This window comes from Chroicocephalus ridibundus, chromosome 7 (assembly GCF_963924245.1).
Source record: "Chroicocephalus ridibundus chromosome 7, bChrRid1.1, whole genome shotgun sequence".
Taxonomy (NCBI): domain Eukaryota; kingdom Metazoa; phylum Chordata; class Aves; order Charadriiformes; family Laridae; genus Chroicocephalus; species Chroicocephalus ridibundus.
The window spans coordinates 6593254-6612728 of NC_086290.1; the positions used below are offsets into that span (position 1 = coordinate 6593254).

The following is a 19475-nucleotide window of genomic DNA, read 5'->3' on the forward strand; positions in this document are numbered from 1 at the left end:
TTTGCACGTGGAGGGACTGGAAGACCTGGAACAGGAGAGCCCCGTTATTGCCTGTTACATACAGGGTCACTTCAGTTTGTGTATGTTATTAGCTTTACAGCAAAAGGGCATGAGGAAAATATCAAGGCATTATCCCCTTTAAAGGGCAATCTTTCTTTCCTCTCACACTCACAGAGTGTAATTACTTATGGAAATCTTTTGTAAGTTAAATCCCAATGGCTGTGTAATTGTTTCTTTGTGCCAGCTGTCTTCTAGTTCAAACACGGTAATGTTTAAAGTTATTTATTAGTTGGTGACATATTCTTGACTCAGTTTATTTAATAAATAAACAAATCGTGCTTGTTCCTGTGAAAGGCAAGTAGGGCTTAGTATCATTAACAATTTCTGCTGTACTATGCAGGCACACAAGCCCAGGCAACTTTTTATATATCTATTTAACCACCTCCTTTGAAACTTTGCTCCAAATCTGTTCACTTGTTAGTCACTCTGTTTTTACTATTTCTTCCCTTGTTTTCACTCTACTGGGGAATTAAATCAGCTTTTTGTCCAAAAGGAGCTGGCTGAAAATCCTAGGTCCCACAGCAAACCCAAATAATCGCCAAGTGGCTGGAATTTCTGTTCTTTTAAACAGAAAGAGAGAAGACTATTGTCAGAGAGCAGATGGTGAGGTCTCATAATGTTGCTCCAGGGTTTTCACAGTGAGGCAGGGAGCAAGCAGGGCAACAAGAAAGTCTTCATCCTCACAGATGTTAGGTATAAAGTTTCGCATAGAAGTCTAACCCCTGAAAGCAAGTCTGGTTCTGTGTTTTAATGGGATGCTATTTGTCCAAATCCAGAACTCAACGTAAAAAAAAAACGTTTATCTACTTGAACTTAAAAAGCCTTCTGAGCGCCTCCCTTGCTCAAAGAAGTGCTCGCCTTCGCCTCGGCTCTGGCACTGGCGAGCAGCAGCAAAGAAGAGAGCAACCAACCTCTGGTTACCTCTTTTTTGTTGCTCTCTCATTACTTTGGCCTCTTTCCCATCTCCCAGCAGCAGACGAAGAGTGGGACAAATCCACACGCTCTGCCAGCACCAGCGCGTTCCTGGCAAGGAGGCGTTTGGTTCATCACACTACGCTGCTCTGCAAGACGGCTTTGTCACAGGAAAGGCCCCCAGGTTTCCCCATGCTCACCACCTCCTTCTTGCTCGGGTGCATATGCCCGGATTCTGTGCTTCACTATACTATCGACAACAAGGCTGAGTACGGTCTTGATCTGCATCACTTTAACTACCCACTTTGGCTTTTAAACTCAACAACAGAGCAAAACATTCACTTTTAAGATAAGAAAGTAGTAGCAACATATTCATGACATTCAAATACTCTGTCATATACTGCATTAATTTAGTCTATTAAATATTATCTAAAAACTATGTATTTTTATTATATTGTAAGTGAAACTATTATTTATATTATCTATTAATTATATATTTTTCCATATTTTTCATCCAATTTTTTTCCCACTTCACAATTTCATCTCACTCTACAAGTAAGAATCAGGATAGTTTTTCCTGGCAATCACTGTACCTTCTTCACTGTCCAGAAACAATTAGGCCTGGATTGTTTCTCTGGGGCTTTTTCAAGGGGAGGAGGAGACTCAATAACCCCAGATTCATTCTTTGTTTTCAGCCTATGTATTCATGCGGCTGTCCTTGTCAGGATGGCAGTGATGGAAACACAGATACAGGTTTCATCTACACACTAAACCTCATTTTTTCCTCATTAACTTCCTAACGCACACCCAGTAGGGTTACTAAATCAAAGGATCTACAGAGGCTTCCACTACTATTTTCTGGACATTTCTCAGAAAGAAAAAATTGTTTCAGTCCTCTATACTGAGATAGCTCGCCAGAGTAGGCCATTAAGCCAACAAGAGACAATGGACAAATACTGAAAATTCATCTTGGATATCTGCTTTTGAGTTATCTTTAATAAGAAGTCACAGATCTCCTTCATCAGTGCATTTTCTAACTCATATTGGCCTAACCCTACACGGACAGTTTAAGATGTTCGGAGGCCACAGTAGATATAGCTGCCACAATAAAATATTTTCTAAATCTCCTCTCTTCAGTCTTCTATAAAACCAAAAAAATTAAAACATAACATCCCCTACTTTTAGGTCCCTAATAATTAATTTAAGTACTTAGAAGGACAAATACTGATGCCCCTTTCACCAGGAAAAAAGGACCTAGATCTCTATCACAAGTGATAGTCTGAAATGCTTCAACCTTTCAGCAGACAACACCGTTGACAGTAACCTAGAGCAGATTTTCAGTTCTGTTGCAACGAAGATTGGCAATGCCTAAGTCAGAATAGTTCTACGTCTAAAGTATTTTCAAAATGTCTCAGAGAGCAAGACCGGCCTGTGTTGTCAGAAGTAGTTACCACACATTAAGGAGCTTATATCTAATTTGGAACAGGTCTGCTACATTTTGGAGATGAGATCATACAAGCAAAAGCTTTGCCTCTTTTGCAACGATGTGCAATGAAACTGCATGTCCATTTAACGCAGTTAATTATTAATTTCTTAATGCTACAATCAGTCAAACTCACAATGACATTCCATAGACGTCTGTGTGGGCTGTTTTTCTTACAGTTTCACCAGTCTCTGGGCACAACTAAACTGCAGAACTCGGCAAGAGTGAAAGCAGACTTTTAGGAGCCATTGGTAACAGATAAAACACCATAGTCCTCTTTTATCAGACTGCAAATAAAGAGGTCAGAGAACAGTTTTCTTCCCCACTCATCTGTAACTGAACAGAATAGCTTCTGAAAGAGAATCAATAAAATAGGTCATTTGTCCCAACAAATAAGGTGTATGGTGGAATACACACATTATCCTTGATAAATACCTATGACTTTGATGGTCATAGTTTAAGGAATAATGGACAAGTTTCAAAGTGTATTGCAAATGCAGGGAAATTACCTCTTGGGGTGACAGGTTAAAAAATGTCGTTTGAAATATTCAACATATCTCAACTATAGAAACCAGCAGCTTCATAGATTCGGCTTCTTCCATTAGAAGCTTTTTCTTTATGACTCTGTTTTTAGCTTTCATATTCACATCCATCTTTCAGCACAAATATTCCAAAAATTCCCTCTCTGAAAACACAGAAACACTATCCCAGGATCACGATGTTTCCATCAGTGATTTCCTTCCCATTCCATACCAGATACCCAGTCTAAAGCTCCATGCCTGTGGCTTCCCCTTGCCTCCTGCGGTGTTAACTCACATCTCTCTTTTTCTTGAGCTAGAAAAGAAACGTTAGACCAAAGCAGTGAAGACCTGACAGTACAATCTGATGACACTGACAGATACAGCCAGAACACAACCCAGTAAAGTCAGAGGGCTTCTGGCCAGGGATAGAAGTCTGTTGTTTAAGGCTCTGAATGCAGGATCAAGGTATAATTCTAATAATTAATTATAAAGTATAAGAAGGTTATAGTCGTGAAGGATCTTCATCATTAAAATTCATGCTGCTATCTTCTGTTCTAATATTATTGAACCCGTACCGGCTCCTCATTGCCCTTCAGAATATCTTCTCTTTATTTGCATGTTATAAGTGTCAAGCTTATAGCCTTATAATTTCCTCAACGTTCTTCCTCGTTCTCTCTCTCCGCACTGAACAACATCTCAGACAGGCTTTCTTCTAGCTTTCCTATGTAACCCTTTCAAACCTTAAAAAAGAAAAATCTTTTTTTTTAAAGAATGTAGTTCGCATGCAAATTATAGCTCTGTTCTTTTAACTCCCAGGGATAAATCTCTTTCTGTAAGGGGCATTTATTGATTATAATTTTAACATAAGCTTAGCTTTTTAAATGACTTTCTTTGCTGAATCTGTACAGGATAATGCATACATAGCCCATGTCATTTTTAGTGTTTAGTGGCTTAGTATGCCTTGTAAATACATTTATGAAATATTCATTTGAACTTCAGCTATATTATTATCCTGTGTGATTTCACTTCCAATTTTCTTCCAAAATGTTTTTAACTTTTCTCCTAACCGAGCCGTTGTTTTTCTGAGCACTACAGCAGGAAGCAGTGGGTGGAGAGGGAGAGACAGGCAGGTAGCAAAGGAGGAAATCTTTTTCCTTTGTTTTCTTTGTTTGCATCGACCGAGAATCAAAGAAACCATAGATGGAAAAAGAGCCTAGTACCTTATCTAATGCTTATTCTTCTGCCCATGCGAACCAGTACACCCCAAGCTGCTATAGGGGTCTCAGAAGAGTCCACCTCTCTTCGCCTTACCCTGTTCTTGTTTTATCCACTACCAAGCTGAAAGGACACTCAACTTCCATTTTTCCGCAGCCCAAGTTCATAGCAAATGAATGGCAGCAATAGCATACACAGTTCTCTCTCTTCTAGCTTAGTACAGTGGAAGAGCACCGGTGCAGGCACAAGGAGCCCCTTCTGCTGACAACACATTCCCTACTGGGAAATGGTTTTTTGTTCCAGTGAATGAAATTCTGTGATTTTTCCAGTTATAAATCTGAGTTCTTTCAAAGTTCGTGGAGGAGCTGAAGTAGCAGTCGGCAGATGATGAGCACGCTGTTCCAGACTGAGCGTGATTTCATTCCTCCTCTGCCCCATCCAAACCTAGGACTCAAACATGGGCCTCCCCCTCTCAGACGAAGGAGAAGTTCAGAGGTTTGCAGCTGCCTATTCTGGGTCTCACGGAGTGTTTTGCAACAGAGACCTAATAAAAACAAGTTGGCTTCATAAAAACTTGCTTCAACAAAACAGCACTTTCACCTTTTCAAAATAGCGGAAATATATCAACTAGCTCATATACTAGGGAGGTGAGTCGCTGGCTCCAGGTCACTGGAGTCCTACAGCAGATAACCATCTGACACAGCTGGCTTTTTAAAAAGGAGCACCTGGAGGTCACCAGCACGTCCAGGCCTCTACGTGTTCTTGTTCTGGACACGGTGCGGGTCAGTAGTTTTGACATAGCATGAACCCTCACTACCTGACTGTACTCACAAGAGTTTACCAAGCTGTTTGCAGCCTCTCCTTTTCAGGATGTGTAGAGTGGCAGTAAGTCTGCTCCTTCGCTCCTCTGTCCCATAGCTGTCAGGCCTGAAGTTCACTATACATATTTAGATTTTAATATTCCCTACTCTGGCAAAATTTCAACCTCCTCACTAAGCGTCACCTGCCATGATAACCTGATAGAACAAAACCAATACGAATTCCAGACGTTGTTACCCGTCTTGTTGCTGGCCTTCCAAGGCCACTATAACAATTCGTATAACTGAGAATCGCATTTGGATGGCATAGGACCTCACTAGGTGTTTTCTAAAGAAATTTCACTGGCCCAGTCTACCTCTAAGACTTCAGATCATAACACAAAGAATTTGCATGACTTTAAGTCTGTGTCAAAATCAGAACCTAAGCCTAACAAACTGAAATCCGAGAATTTGTTCCTTCAGCCCCTCAATTTGTTGAAACTGATTTTCTATGAAAAAACCCTCAGAAGGATACATTAAAATCTTTCAGATCTGATAGAACACTTTGCTCCATGACGAAGGAAATGGTATTGGATCATAGACATGCGTCTACTTCATTTTCAGATCTGTCTTAACGGTGTATGGTTTGCAGCCTCCTATATGTCTGTGCCACACAAGAAAATATGATGCCATTTGTTGATACACATCTGACCAGTTTTGAAGGCATTTAGTTTGACTGCCTGTAACTAGGATACAATATTCTGGCAATATTTATAGGTGGTTTAACTCATGAGATCTAATTAAAATACTATGACATGTGTGTTCTTCTTGAATTGGTGCCCTATGAATTGGCTGTTCTCTTTCCTCTAAGCCAAAACAATGTCATAACAACATAAACTGCTAATGAGGATGAAAAACTGGCTGAAATTTGACTAATTCAATTTATTATCTTTTTTCTCCCCTGAAAAAAAGGACACTGATTCTTTTATTAACAGAATATCTTCAAATGGATGGGCCTCTATAAGCACACCGGAACTATAGATAAGATAAAAAAGTTTTTCTGATTCTTTTTTATTTGGAATAAGTAGCTCATTACTGGTTCTGTGGGACCATGAAATTACATATTCTTATGCCCTGGTTTCCAGAGGTGTAAAGTATGCAATTCACAAATTCTCCCTGTTATTTATTGTGATAGCGTCACCTTTGTGCGTCCATATTTAACATATCTCTTCATCTCAAGTCAAGAATGGATCTTTTAACAGCTGTTGTTTTATTTCAATTGGAACAAAAGAAAATCAGTTTTGGCACAAATCTGACCCAACCACCAATGCCCAGAACGTATCCTGGCTTTCAAAATTAGGCCTTGCACTGGTCCATTTCTGACTGAGGCGAGGCGATTACTTTGGCAAAGTCTTCTCTTTCCCCATCATTGGGGAGAAAAGGGAAAAATAAAGAAAATTGTACACATAACAGACACATAGGTATGAAAAAGCCTATGGCAAACCATCTTTAATGCCTCAATATTTTTTTATTTATTGCCCTTTCCTCCATTAAAAGCATCTAAATATTCCCTTCCTAATTACAAGACTTAGAATAAGTGTATTTCTAAACAACTTTATTTTTTATTTGTAGCACATTGTGAGCAAAAATGTCTGTTTGGAAGCAGATGCATAAGACCAAATGTCTGTGCTTGCAGAAGTGGCCATACTGGTTCAGCATGTGAAAAGAAGGTAAAGTCCGAAACCACTGATTCTTATGGTAAGAGGGACAAAAATAGCTAAATGTAATTGAAATAGCTCACAGGAAAATGGATTAAAGTCTTGTTAACTTTATGAAAGATGTAAATAAGGTTACAAAACGGTTTAAAGGAAGTTTAATGACTGCTAAGCTGCCAAAATAACCCTGTATCCAAGTTCTGTACAAATTTTTCCCTTACTGAACTGTTTAATACTTCAAATATAAAACCCACAAAAGCTGTCTCTATTCCGGTAGTTAGGGTCATCCTTAATGCAGTGCTCCTGTCCAAACCCACTGATCATCTACACAGCAAACCCTGGAGAAAAATAGCTGGTTGCAGTCCAGCCCAAGCCTGGAAGCTTCTCTAAATTGCAAAGGCAACCTGCTCCTCCCCACCAGACACCCCTCCACCTGCTTTTCACCCCTCCCCCTTCCTAACTGTGCCTCTTGTTCGCAAGGTGAAACCTCAGGCCTTGCACCCAGAAGGTCTGCGAGCAGCAGTAAGTCTTCTTCATTCCTTCTCCACTCCAGTTTACGATGTCCACAGACAGCCCGCTTCATCTTGCTGAGCTTGACCTCAAAGTCTACATTAAATGTCACTACAGACCTACCCAAAAGTGGCAAAACAGCAAAACAGCTCTCCTGCTCACAGAGGGATCCATCTCGCTCCTCCAAGTAACTTTGTTAGAGGCTCTTTTGCCAGATGAACTCTCCCAGCACCCGTTAGCACTCCCTACTCCATTACCAACTGGATGCTCCAGCATGTGCTCAGACAGAGCTGATGGGGCTAAATCTTCTGTGCCCTTCCAAGGCGAATGACAGCCAAAACAGGCAACACTGCCCTGCTCTGTATCTTCGTGCTGTGATAGCTGTTCCCCTTGCCTTATGAAGAAACAATGATTTCTTTCTTCCTGGCATTGACCAAAGCAAACTGAAGTCCAGTTCCTGCAAATCTTTTTTTTTTTGCGTGAATTTGAGAAGCATTGAGTCAGGCAAACATTATCCTCACTCCCAATCCTCCCAAAAGAAACCAATAAACCATGTCCAACTAACAGAATGGTTTGCAAGGCTACAGAACATGTGACAGCTGGGCTGGATCTGACCATCACGTCAGTGTATGTCAGTGAGTCCAGTTTATCCCCTGATTCACCACTAAGACAAAACCTTTTTTTTCCACCTTGCCTGTGGTTCATGGTATATATCAACTTGAATTTCCCCTTCGATTTTGAGTGCTGCTTTATTTCATATCCTGCACCACCTGTTTCTCAGAGAATCTCCTCCCTTCCACAATCACAAACATCCAACACATTTTACATTTGCCATTGTTAAAGGCCACATTTTTAAGCCACGGTCATTTCCCACAACTCAAACACTGTTCCACTCAGATGTCCCGACGACCCCATCTCCAGCTTTCAAAAAGGCAGGTTGCCCTGTCATTTATCTATACTCAAAGGCTAGGGGCAAAAATCAACATATTTTCATTTCAATTCCATAATGCATTAAGAGAAAGGATGAAAATCTGTTCAGATAGTCCCTTTATTCTGTTGATGATAATTAGATTTTAATATCAGAATTAAAGTTCTGTATGGATTTTTCTTAACAAGTACATTCTCATACTACATTACAGCTCCTATATCAATACTGAAATGCAGATGATGTAGATAAGATGCGTAAATATTGTCATTTTCTGTATATAAAAATCTATTAAACAGGTTGGCTGTAGCCTAGGAAAATACGGTGCACATTTTCTCAAATAATTAATAGAAGAAGTCCAAATGGAAGCAGGAATATGCCAAGATAAACTGGAGTTACTCTCTGCAGGTGTTTATATCCAGGAGACTTTCCCTCAGAAGGTCAAGAGTTGCCCTTTTTGATACAGCAGACCAAGATTACCAGGATTGCTTTAGAGCATTGTTCTAGTTATGAAAGTGTGAAGTATGATATTTGTCATTTCACAAATGAAATGGAACTTTGTTGCACTTAACAGAAAATATTAAATCAAAAAAAAAAAAAACAGGCTTCCTTTCTCGCATGAATAAACTACTACACAGTAAATCAGTCCTGAAAGGAAAAGAAAGTAGAAAAAGACTTTGCGTATTATGTATGTCCAGAATGCCAAGCCATCAATGACACGTGTAAACACATGGCTCTCTCTAGCAATAATTCATCTCACATTTTTTAAGACCGTTTGAATCACTCTTCACTTTCACGGCTTATTCTACAGAAATACTGATTGGCTGCACTGATAGGAACGCACATTGCTTTGATGTGAAGAAGGAAATGTTCTGAGTAAAAGAGAATTAACAGGTTTCCTTCAATCCGTGAGTCTTGCTGAAAACTAGAATCAAACTTAGTAATAAAAATGATGGATTTAATAGTGTCTAGTTTAAATTACGTGGCTTATATTATATGAAAGCAAATGAGCTACCCCTCCAAAAAAAACCAATATTATGAGAGATATTAAAATACAAAGCTCATTTACTAGCATGGATTATAGTAAACTGTAAACACAGGAATTCACACCCATATTACTGTAGAAAATTTGGGTTGATGGGCCTCCCAAGAGTTAATTTCTCAGACTGGATCAGGTATAAGCGAACAATCTCTGAACAGGCTTTAATCAACTTCTCCAACCCTGTCAGTCACGGAAATCTCACGGTTTATCTAAGCAGTTATTCAAGTATTTAACTACATCATTACAGCACAGTTTTGTTTTTCCTGCAAGTAAAACTGATACTTCTTGGGGTAACTTTGGTGGGAACGGAGAAAAGTTATCACAGGTCTTTCAGTAACAACGTTTACATGTTCTAAGCCAGTTAGACTCTCACCTGCCTGATTTTCTCCCATTTTCCTAAACTAATCCAAACAAGTTTCAAAGCCTGTTCTCTCTTGCTCTTGTCTAAACTCTCTCCAGTTTCTCCATCTCTTTCCCGATGCGTTGTAGCTGTGTGCCATCACGGGCTAGTGCCCAGCAGCTCCTGAGTCTTTGGTTAACACATTTGCAGCAACGGATTTACATTTTTCTCTGACTGCACTACAACAGCAACCTGCCCAGTCTTTTCCACAATGCTGACACCTTATCACTTATTTCCCATTTGGCATTTCTGCAGTTGATTTTTCCTCTGCAAGCACCATTTTTATTGTCTTTCCTTAATTTTCTCTTATGGATTTCAAGCTGTTTCACCCATTTATCAAAAAGATTTTTAATTCTAAGCCCGCTTGCCTTACCTCCAAATGTGACATTGTTCAAAAATGTGTCATCTCGTTGTCTGAGACATTAATGAAAGTAGAAAACAGTAGAAAAATCAGGGCCTACAGACCGGCAAAATTGATCAAATTGATGTTGATAAATTTTTCCTTGATAATTCTTACCCAAACAGGGCTTGCTCCGTACTTATTTCATCTGAATCATACAGGCACGAGTGACTGAGTCATGTCAGAAATCTCTCTAAAGTGAAAACCGTATCTGCACCTGGTGGCTGCTTACCTCATTACAGTTGAGGGGCTTATAAATTGGTTATTTAATAATTTGTGTTAGTATCTTTCTAGATACCAACTTAGTCTGAATCTTTGGCTGCTTTTTTTTTTTTTTCTCTTGCTTTTCCATTTTTTTTCTCATTTAAAGAGACTTACTATGTTTATTGGGACTATTTATATCCGTCGTGAGTTCTCAAAGCAAATCACTGCTGGTTTAGAAAATGCATCTTTAAATAGCCTGGGGTAAACTCTATGAGGCCCTGTTGACCTGGAAAAGTTGCTTCATGTAACACTTCTCTTATACGCTAAGACTCCATATGGGGAGTTAATGCACAGTAGATAGCATAGCGTAAATTCAAATCCCAGTTTATTGCCTGGTGATTTAACCTTGTAAGCAGGCCTTAAATCTGACTTTTCCGAATCTAAATACTCAGTTTCTCCCCAACTCTGCTTTGCATTCTTGTTCCTTTGTTAATTCTGATCATGTTGAACTTTTTGTCACATTTAACCTTTCCGTGAAGACCAAAGAAAAGGCACGTTAGCCTTGGCTGTGTCGTCTGCAGTCTTCTCTCCTTCTTGTGAGATTGACCACTATGTTTTGCTACGGGAGTTAAAACTCACGCTTTGCTCTGCTTCTGTTATGTGTCGTCAAATAATGGGAACAATACAGTAGCAGTGGCATGTAAAATTTGTCAAAAAACCTGGATTAAATTGGAGGGGAGCAGCCTCTTCTCTTCCCTCAGCAGCAGCTGACAAGGGATGCTCCAGGTGACTGCACCTGCAGCTAACCGAATCCCACCCACCTCCCTTTCCTGGGGAAGGAGGTACAAGGTAATCACCACGTCTTCAGTTTAGGATTTGCTCCTGTGAACTTAATTTCTGGTCTTCAACTTAGTCTCACAAAATGAGAGCAAAAAATTCATTTTTAACAGCATTTTTTCCTCAGTATATACTGAAAACACCCAGGAGAGAGAGAGAGAGAGAGAGAGAGAGAGAGAGAGAGAGAGAGAGATAGATAGAGGGAACTGGGAAAAAAAAGGCCTTTCTGCAGAACTCCCTTTTTTTTTCCACAAACTAAATAGTGTCAGGAGCCTGGTTTTGCCGGTGCATTTGGAAAAGCTGGACGGCCCATATTCGCTTAATCAAGTTATTCCCCTATCTCTGCTGTAGTCTTTGGTATAGTTCCCCTTTGTGCAGTTAAGATTCCTGTAGGAACAATATAAATTTTCCCAAATTATTCATCATCTACATCCTAGTTCTCACATTTATATTGCCAAGTGATTTGCAATTCATTTTCTGACATTTTTGGTTTACTTTGTTTTGGACTTCTGCTAAACAAAGCCTGCCAACAGCATTCCTCAGAAGGCTAATGAACTTGCTAGAATAGCAATCACTCTCTTAGAAACCTTTTGCGTATTTTTAATTTGTATTGACTCTTTGAGAGAGCCAGATAATTTAGCAAGTTTCGTGGCAGACATGAAGACAAATGCTCCCGCTGACTTTTACATTCAAAACAGCCATTAGAGCACATTTGTTCGGGGCTGGAAGGGGCGACCCAAACAAAACAGACTAAACAGGCCCTTTTCCAGTGGAACCACTGTTAAAAACTTTGGCAGGAGTCCCAAGAGAGACCAAGACAATCACTGCATCATTTGTACAACAGGGAGCTTTTCGGAAAGCTGAAACTCCTATTGTATCTGTTGTCCTATCTGATAGCATCACGCTTTCCTTGGGTTTTCTTTTTTTCCTTTCGAAATAGATTAAAGTAATAGCATTAATTAAGTCAACAGAATTAATTTAAGCTAAACAATGTTATCTAGTTAGATATAAACAGTACATAATATTACACTACAAGCTATCATGATGGTGTATTTTCCCAATAACAGTTTAAATATTAATGCTCTAAAGTCGCCTGTCTGTTGAATATTTATTCGAAGGCATAAAGGTACCGAGAAGTGTAGCTCGTTACAGAAAATAATAATTAAGAAAAGGCAAACCTGATAGCAGATCTTTTTAACACTGGAATTTACCAGTAAATCGAACAGCAACAGGCCATTCATTCCCTATGAATGAACCCAGTGACTGCCTTCCAAAAATTAAACATATTATTGATTTCAGTACAGCCTGAAAATATGAGATGTTTTTAATAAACAGTTTCTCATATTAGGCAACCCTTTGCTGCAGTTAGTGACCTTAATGTCACTATTATTTTGTTCATTTATACATCAAGAGACACTAAATCACAAATCATCGTGCTCAAGGTATACAAACTGTGCTCGGCATCTGTGAATACACAAGCTGGAGTGGAGTTTTAGGAAAAACCGGCGTGCCTATTCGTAAATGATTTGAGAAAGAAATTGAAATAATATGAGAAAAAAAAGGGAAAGTCAAATATAAACATGTATGCCAGACAATTTGCTTGCTTATTACAAAGGAATGTAGGAGTAGCTAATGCTATTTAAGCAAGAAAAATGACTGGGACTTCCACTGAATACCTTCAAGACATGTCCTTGTTCAGGGATTCAGGCTGTCTTCAGAGGCAGCCTGACACACTGTAGTTGGTTTAGACCTGGAAGCACCCAAGAGCTCAGGCTTCCAGGCATGCCCGGATAAATCCACACATCGAAGTGCCCTACCAGTGAACTCGCCACCTCGGGTCCCTGCTAGCCTGGAGGTCTCCATGTGTGTTCCATCCTAGTGATGACCAAAGCCTGCCACTGGTCCGTAAAGGATTTACAATGCTATGGTAGTGCACAGTAAAATGAAAACCTGTAGTGCGTATGAATACTTGAACGCCTTTTTAATCTCAGAGAAGCTTATGAAGAAAGAATATTTACAAAAGTGTTCGTTCTGGACTTCTGCTGATGTTTCCCCTGCAATAAAAATATATCTTCTCTTTAAGTCTAAATGGGAGAGAGCATTACTGATTTGGAAATTACAATGTTTTTCTTTTGCTCTCTAGAGTTTCATGAACGCAGGAGAAATCAGTCTACTGAAAGTCTTCTCTGATATGTTTTGACTTCAGTTGACAAATTCCTTCAGAATGGGGTTTTGGAGTAATTGCAGAGTTGTGTGTAACATGAACGCTTACACGTTTCTGTCCTGTTTGGTACTAAATGTATGCTCCAACTTCCTTCACACATGGTTTTACCAAAAGAAAGCAGGACGGGGCCTTTGCAGCATTTTATGTTTCGTTATACATCCTATTTTATACATGAAATTACATATACACATCTAAAATCCAGATACGTATCTTAGTATAAATGTGTATATAGATATACGGAAATATGTGATATGACACAGACACACACATATGTTTTCAGTTGACCTCAATAAATATATATCGCTCTTCCCGATATTACACACACATTTTCCATGTTAAATCAAATCCTTACTCTGTGTAAATCCCAGCAGGCACTTGTAGAAGTACACTCTCTTTTCAGATAAAATAAATGTGCCACGTACTATTCACAAATAAACAACCGCTACCTGGATACATCACTATCAGAAACTACGGTAAGGTATTTTAGACTGAAAGAGGGAAGTAACATTGGATACATGATGCTAATATCAAGGTTAACCTGTCATATCAAATACAGATACATCAAGATTAAGGAGCACCTTTCTTCTTGTCCTGAATAATAAATTAATATCAACATCTTTATGTGCTTTATAATATAGATTTCTATAAAACTGCCCTTCAAAACGGGTTCTTAAATCTATGTGCTGGCATAAAATACAGCTTTTCATATCATCTATTATCTTGTTTTGGGATAAAGAAAATTCACTCATGTATTTAAACCAAGATGATATTCATGGACAACTTCTGCTGTATGAAAATGGGATAAGTGCACTGAAACGTTTTCAGGCAAGAAGCCAACAATCTCCATGCGTTATACAGAAGTGGCAGAGTGATTTTTTTAAGGCACACCTGCTTTAGATGAAAGAAATTGAATTCCAACTCCATAACTGTCAAGCACCACCGCAAATAATAGAGCCTAAGCCGAATCATTTCAGCAATATAGCTATTTTCCTGTTGAAGCGATGGAGCAGAAATCAGCCTTAGCTAGATGATATCACTTTATGCGCACGCTTTGGAAACAGTTCCATTCATCATTTCACTGCTTAATCCCTTTCAAAAACATGTTCTTCATTCCCTGCTTAATAAAAACTTTGGTTACCTAAGTCAAAATTGTGAAAAAAAAAAATGTGGATTGCGATTTTGCTGTAATTACATCAAAATTCCAAAGAAAATACAGTAACTATAATAAATCATTTGAACGCTTGCACATAATATTTCTTACATGACACCACATGCATGAGGCTGTTTCTTCTATAGTCCCTTAAGCAGCTGAATCCTCATTTCTTTTTTGCAGCTCCCAATAGGATGAAGATAACATAACAGCAGGACAATGAAGACGATCATTTGGGTATTGATAATCTGGCAGTGAGCACGTTTTCCATTTGGGAAGATATAGTGTGAAGAAATTGCTAGTTCTCTCCCTTTTACCCTCATATAATCACACAGAAGAATAAAAAAATAAATAAAAAAAAACCCACAAACCCTTCTCATACGTCAATAAACCTACATTTATTTTCAAACTTATCTATGGCAAGACTCAAATTCATGATCCATGGCTGTAGTGACACCATCACAACGACTGTTCCGGACAACAACAAGATTTTAAAATGGTACAGACCATTTTATAAAGATTTTTAGTGCCATGTTATTCTGCTTCCATTAAAATTTGAAGGCACAGATAAATTTCCTGATTTCTTCCTGTTCTTTTAAACAGGTATGTTTACCCAGAGTCTAGAGAAAAGTGAATAAGTCAGATCCTGCTTCTACTGAGAAATTTCAGTGACTACCAAGGGAAAGACCTCAATAATGTTTAACTAATGCTGGCTCCAGCCTGTAGCATCTTTCCGCTGAGAAACTGCTTTGGTTTTCTAAGTTGCAATACCTGCTAAAATTCTGGCTTTCAGCTGCATCTACACTTGAGTTCTCTTTTGTCCTCTGTAATGGCTGTACAGTTGCTCCCAGATGAGTCAAGGGTTGAGATGCTAAGGACACACAAGTCCCCATGTAGCCATACAGCCTTAATCCCTGGAAGCACTTTAGAAAACTGGCTTTCTAATCATACAACAGAGGCTTAGCAAAATGCTGGAAAATCTAGGCGCTCTCAGAAATGTGCATCTTAATCGGAAAATTCAGACTTACAGAAATCCACTCTGGTAGGCTCGCCTACCAGCGGGCAAAAGACAAGCCGCGTGTTTCATCCAAGGCAGCGGTACTGACGTGGGGTGGGGTGAGGTGGAGTGGGGTGGGATGGGATGGGGTGGGATGGGATGGGATGGAGTAGTGGGAGGAAGCCTGGGAGAAGGAGGAAGGAGTGAGAGAAAGGGAATAAGGAAACCAATTATAAGTTCTCCTGGAAAAAAAGAGTTATCAACTGTCACTTTGGACAACTCTTGGGTTCAGTAAGGTACATCCCAAACCACGCTCTGGGCATTCATGCTCTCCTTTCATTTGTCTCACTGGAAGGTTCAGAGCAACTGTCGACCAAAATCTTGGTGCCTTGATGGAGGAATACAGAAGTTTTGACATTTCCTCACTCCTCCAGAGGTAACTTAGGGGAACAAAGGCACAAGTACGGATTTTTTGATTGAACCTTCAGGGCTACAACGGTAACTAGATGTAAAATTTCATCTGACCCTTACTGTCAATTTACAAGAATAAAAAATACTGACTGTGAGACCTTTGAATATTGCAAATTAAGTGTTTAAAAATCTTGGGAAACTTTTCAGTACTATAACTCACAGGAACATTCCTTCTCCCTTTCGCCTAGCTCCTATTAGTAGCATTTTTTCCCCAAATCTAACAAATATAGCAAAATGCTTTTAAAGGTATCCAATCTGTTTTCCAATAAATGACTCCCTATTCTTTGTTTTTTAAGTTTCCTCCTTTATTTTGTTATTAATTGCTCCAATGTAAATAGTATCCCAAATGCAAAGCATTAAAAAAGCAAATTAAACTTGCCACTCCTTGCAAGTTTCCTACTAAACAAACACTTAGTCAAATGACCAGATGTCAAAAAAACTTGCTATATTTTACTAATACTTATTGATCTAGATCATAGTTAGTAATGTTAATATGAAGTTAAGTTTTTAGCATTCATTTTAGTAGTTCCAGGAAGGCATTAATACTAAAACAGAACATTGGCACCAGATGAATACCTACAAGATTAAATTTAGGGTGGCAATTACGCCTTTCTTGAAGTACAGCCCCAATCAATAAAAAAGATTTCTATTACCTTGCCTCCATAAGGTCTACAAGAGACAGTGCTAATGAACAAAATCCCTTGCCAAGATTGAATTTGAAAACCTAAAACAGCTTTCAACGCCTTGCAGCTTCTCACTGTATTTCTAGAAGTGACTGTGTGAGACAATATACATCCCCCTCTATTTTTAGACAATTAGAAAGGTATTTTGCATCATTGAGGATAGTTCATGTGTGGTTATAAAGCACAAACAATTGCTGATAAATAGTGACGCTCAGGTTCCAGTATCTGATCTCGAACTATAGGTAACCTACAGTTACTGTAGTTTCACAGACCATGTCAGTGTAACACTTCTTTTCTTGAGGATTAATTTGATACTGTGCCTTTTCTCCCAGCCTCTTCAGCACTTAACTGATTTTCTTCCCTTGATTGTTCAATATACTGTGCTGAAAAGACACTAGATACAGGGATGACTATATGCTCAGCTTGTGTTTTAAACAAGATATAGAATAATGTCAGAGAAAAATTAATCTCTGTACTTTCATAGGTGTTCTACACCTTGTTGAAAAATACCCAATTGGGACTTTGTCTTGGAAATATAAGGTCTTGTTTTTTCTAAATCTTGTCTTATACTTATAAGCCACTTTTTCTACTTGCTATTTGTCCAAAAAGACTGCAAGGAGCTTACAGCAGGAATCAGTCTTACTAATTGCACTCTACCTCTGCATAGTTACTTGAAGTTGTAAGTTATTTAGTTCTAATTGTCACTATGACTTCCAAAACTCTTTGTTTGCTGAAGGCTTGTTTCAAAATCCTATTAAAACCCCAAATAAATTGGGCACAATATATCATGATCCTGTTATGGGAATAGCAAACAGAACCAATAGGCAGAAGCAGGAGTGTTTGGGATTTTTGCTTACGTAAACCTTCTTAAGAGTGCCATCATTGCCAGATTTAACTCATCCATGGCTTATAATACTCATTCATGTGGATGCTTAGACATTAAGGTCCTGAGTGCATTCCTTTTGAATTTTCATTGTGTTTGTGTTGTTTTCAAGAGAAAAGATGACGCTACCACTTTTTCTGCCTAGAGAGCAGGAAACTGCAATAAGTAGGAAGGAGTTCTTTTTTGTGCCTACTCTCTGCTATCATTAACCTTTGGTAAAAAGATGGGGCAGGTTATATGCTTCATTGCACATATGTACGTACGCACATATATGTGTATCTCCATAGCACGTTAGCTGAAAACCTCCTACAAATTGCTGTGAAGCCAAGAAAATGCTTTTAATGGAAAAACAGCCATGCTGTTCAGTATTCCATCAGGAAAAACAACATTTTCTTTTCATTTAAAAAAGGCTTTTTTCTCTCATGTTAGGATGTGCTACATAAGTTGAAAGAAGTGCATGTACTCCCTGCAGAATAGGTAGGTAGGTCTTAACTCCTTCTAGAATGAGCAGAGTTTTGCTCCAGAAATGTACCACTTTTGGGGGCCTGCAGGTGTCATTCCTTGGATCGACCATAAACAAGTCGAGCAGCAGCTCAACAGCAGAAGCCGCTAATCCTGTCCAAGGGAGACCAACCGTAGGGGAGAGTAGCGTGATCTGGTCTCTATGTGTATTTAATGCTCAGCCTTCCTGCCAGAAAACCCTGTTCCACACGAGTGACTGGAAAAACATCAGATGATGGAATGAAGTGACTACATTTTGGGGCTCAATTCAAGCTGATGACACATTGAGAGGGTCTGCCAACTAATGTGTCACGTCCCAAATGAAAAAGACTTTGCAATACTCCATATACGTAAATAAATACACATAGAATTATGCATAAAATTATTTTAACTTTAAATTATTTAACTACAAAAGCTGTAAAGCGTGACATGCTCTGTGGTCTTAGTACTACACCTTTATGCTCAATTAATATTTTAACATTAATATCAGTTGGAGAAGGAGCAGGACATAGCAGAATACACACGGTCTGCATAACAATATGTACCTCTGAGATTACCATTTAGACTTCAGCAAACTAATTCATACTCAGGAGCTCAGAGTAGGAGTTGCCACATCCAAAATTAACGTTTATTATTCAGAACAAGTTTCTATTGTGCTCGAGGAGGGGAGCTTTGGATTGATCCCTGGGCACCTGCAAGGCAGGTTTGGAAAGGAAGAAGATGTCTGCCTTACAGGACGCAGACGGACGTTACTCTCTCTTCCATATTGCTTCCTATTTGTAACACTTGAGACACCTATTGACCAGAGGTGCCTGTCTTTTCTGCCTCTGCCTGGGTCACGGGCAACTCACTTCCAAATTAGATGTGTTAGTTGAGCTCTTCAGAGTTCAAAAAATTACTTCCTTCTCTCTCTCTTTTGTGCCAGAGCCAGTTCTGTTATTACCTTCCCATTTGAGAGATGACTCAACACCTCCCCAAACTCTGCAGCTAACCTGGCTTGGAGAAGTCACTCTATTAAAGCTGATCAAAAAATTAAAAGTGTTTCCAAGGCAAAAACCTAACTAGACAAATTCTCAGTCTGAACCAGAAAGAACTTTTATCCTAATGATCATAATTTTGTCAAAAATTTTTGTACTAACTTTGCTCTCAAAATTTTACTCTTCTGCCATGATGGTGTTCCTGATGGGATCAGCCAATTTCCCAGCTGATTTCTTTGACACCTGATTAAGACTTTATTTTTCCCCTGTTTAGAAATAATTTCGATCTAGACATAAAACCTGCTGGCATTTGTACTGTAACAGGAAGATCGGAATAACTTGCAATAAGTTTACTGAGAGAATACAGAGGATTTAATCAGTTTGCCTTAGAGCCACGGGAAGAAAGAAACATACTCCTGGTCTGCTCCTGAGTGCCCCGCTTTTTCCTTTCTTTTTTTCCCCAAAGCAGCTTTCGGCATGCATTACCCATGACTGATTTATTAGATTGTTAGTGCTGTCAGAGTCCGTGTCAGGTATAAAACAGATTTGTCATAAGGGTGTAACAAAA

General features: G+C 39.0%; 1 protein-coding gene across 1 annotated transcript in view; it reads left to right on the forward strand.

The window, feature by feature from the left end:
* The window catches only part of LOC134518457 (von Willebrand factor D and EGF domain-containing protein-like), a 187161-nt gene extending 172513 nt beyond the window's left edge, over positions 1-14648 (forward strand). Inside the window, exons 28-29 of the mRNA XM_063341290.1 lie at positions 6621-6718; positions 14579-14648. Coding sequence (XP_063197360.1) covers positions 6621-6718; positions 14579-14593 — 113 coding nt within the window. The 3' untranslated portion in view covers positions 14594-14648. The remainder of the gene's footprint in view (positions 1-6620; positions 6719-14578) is intronic.
* Positions 14649-19475: the final 4827 nt, after the last annotated feature.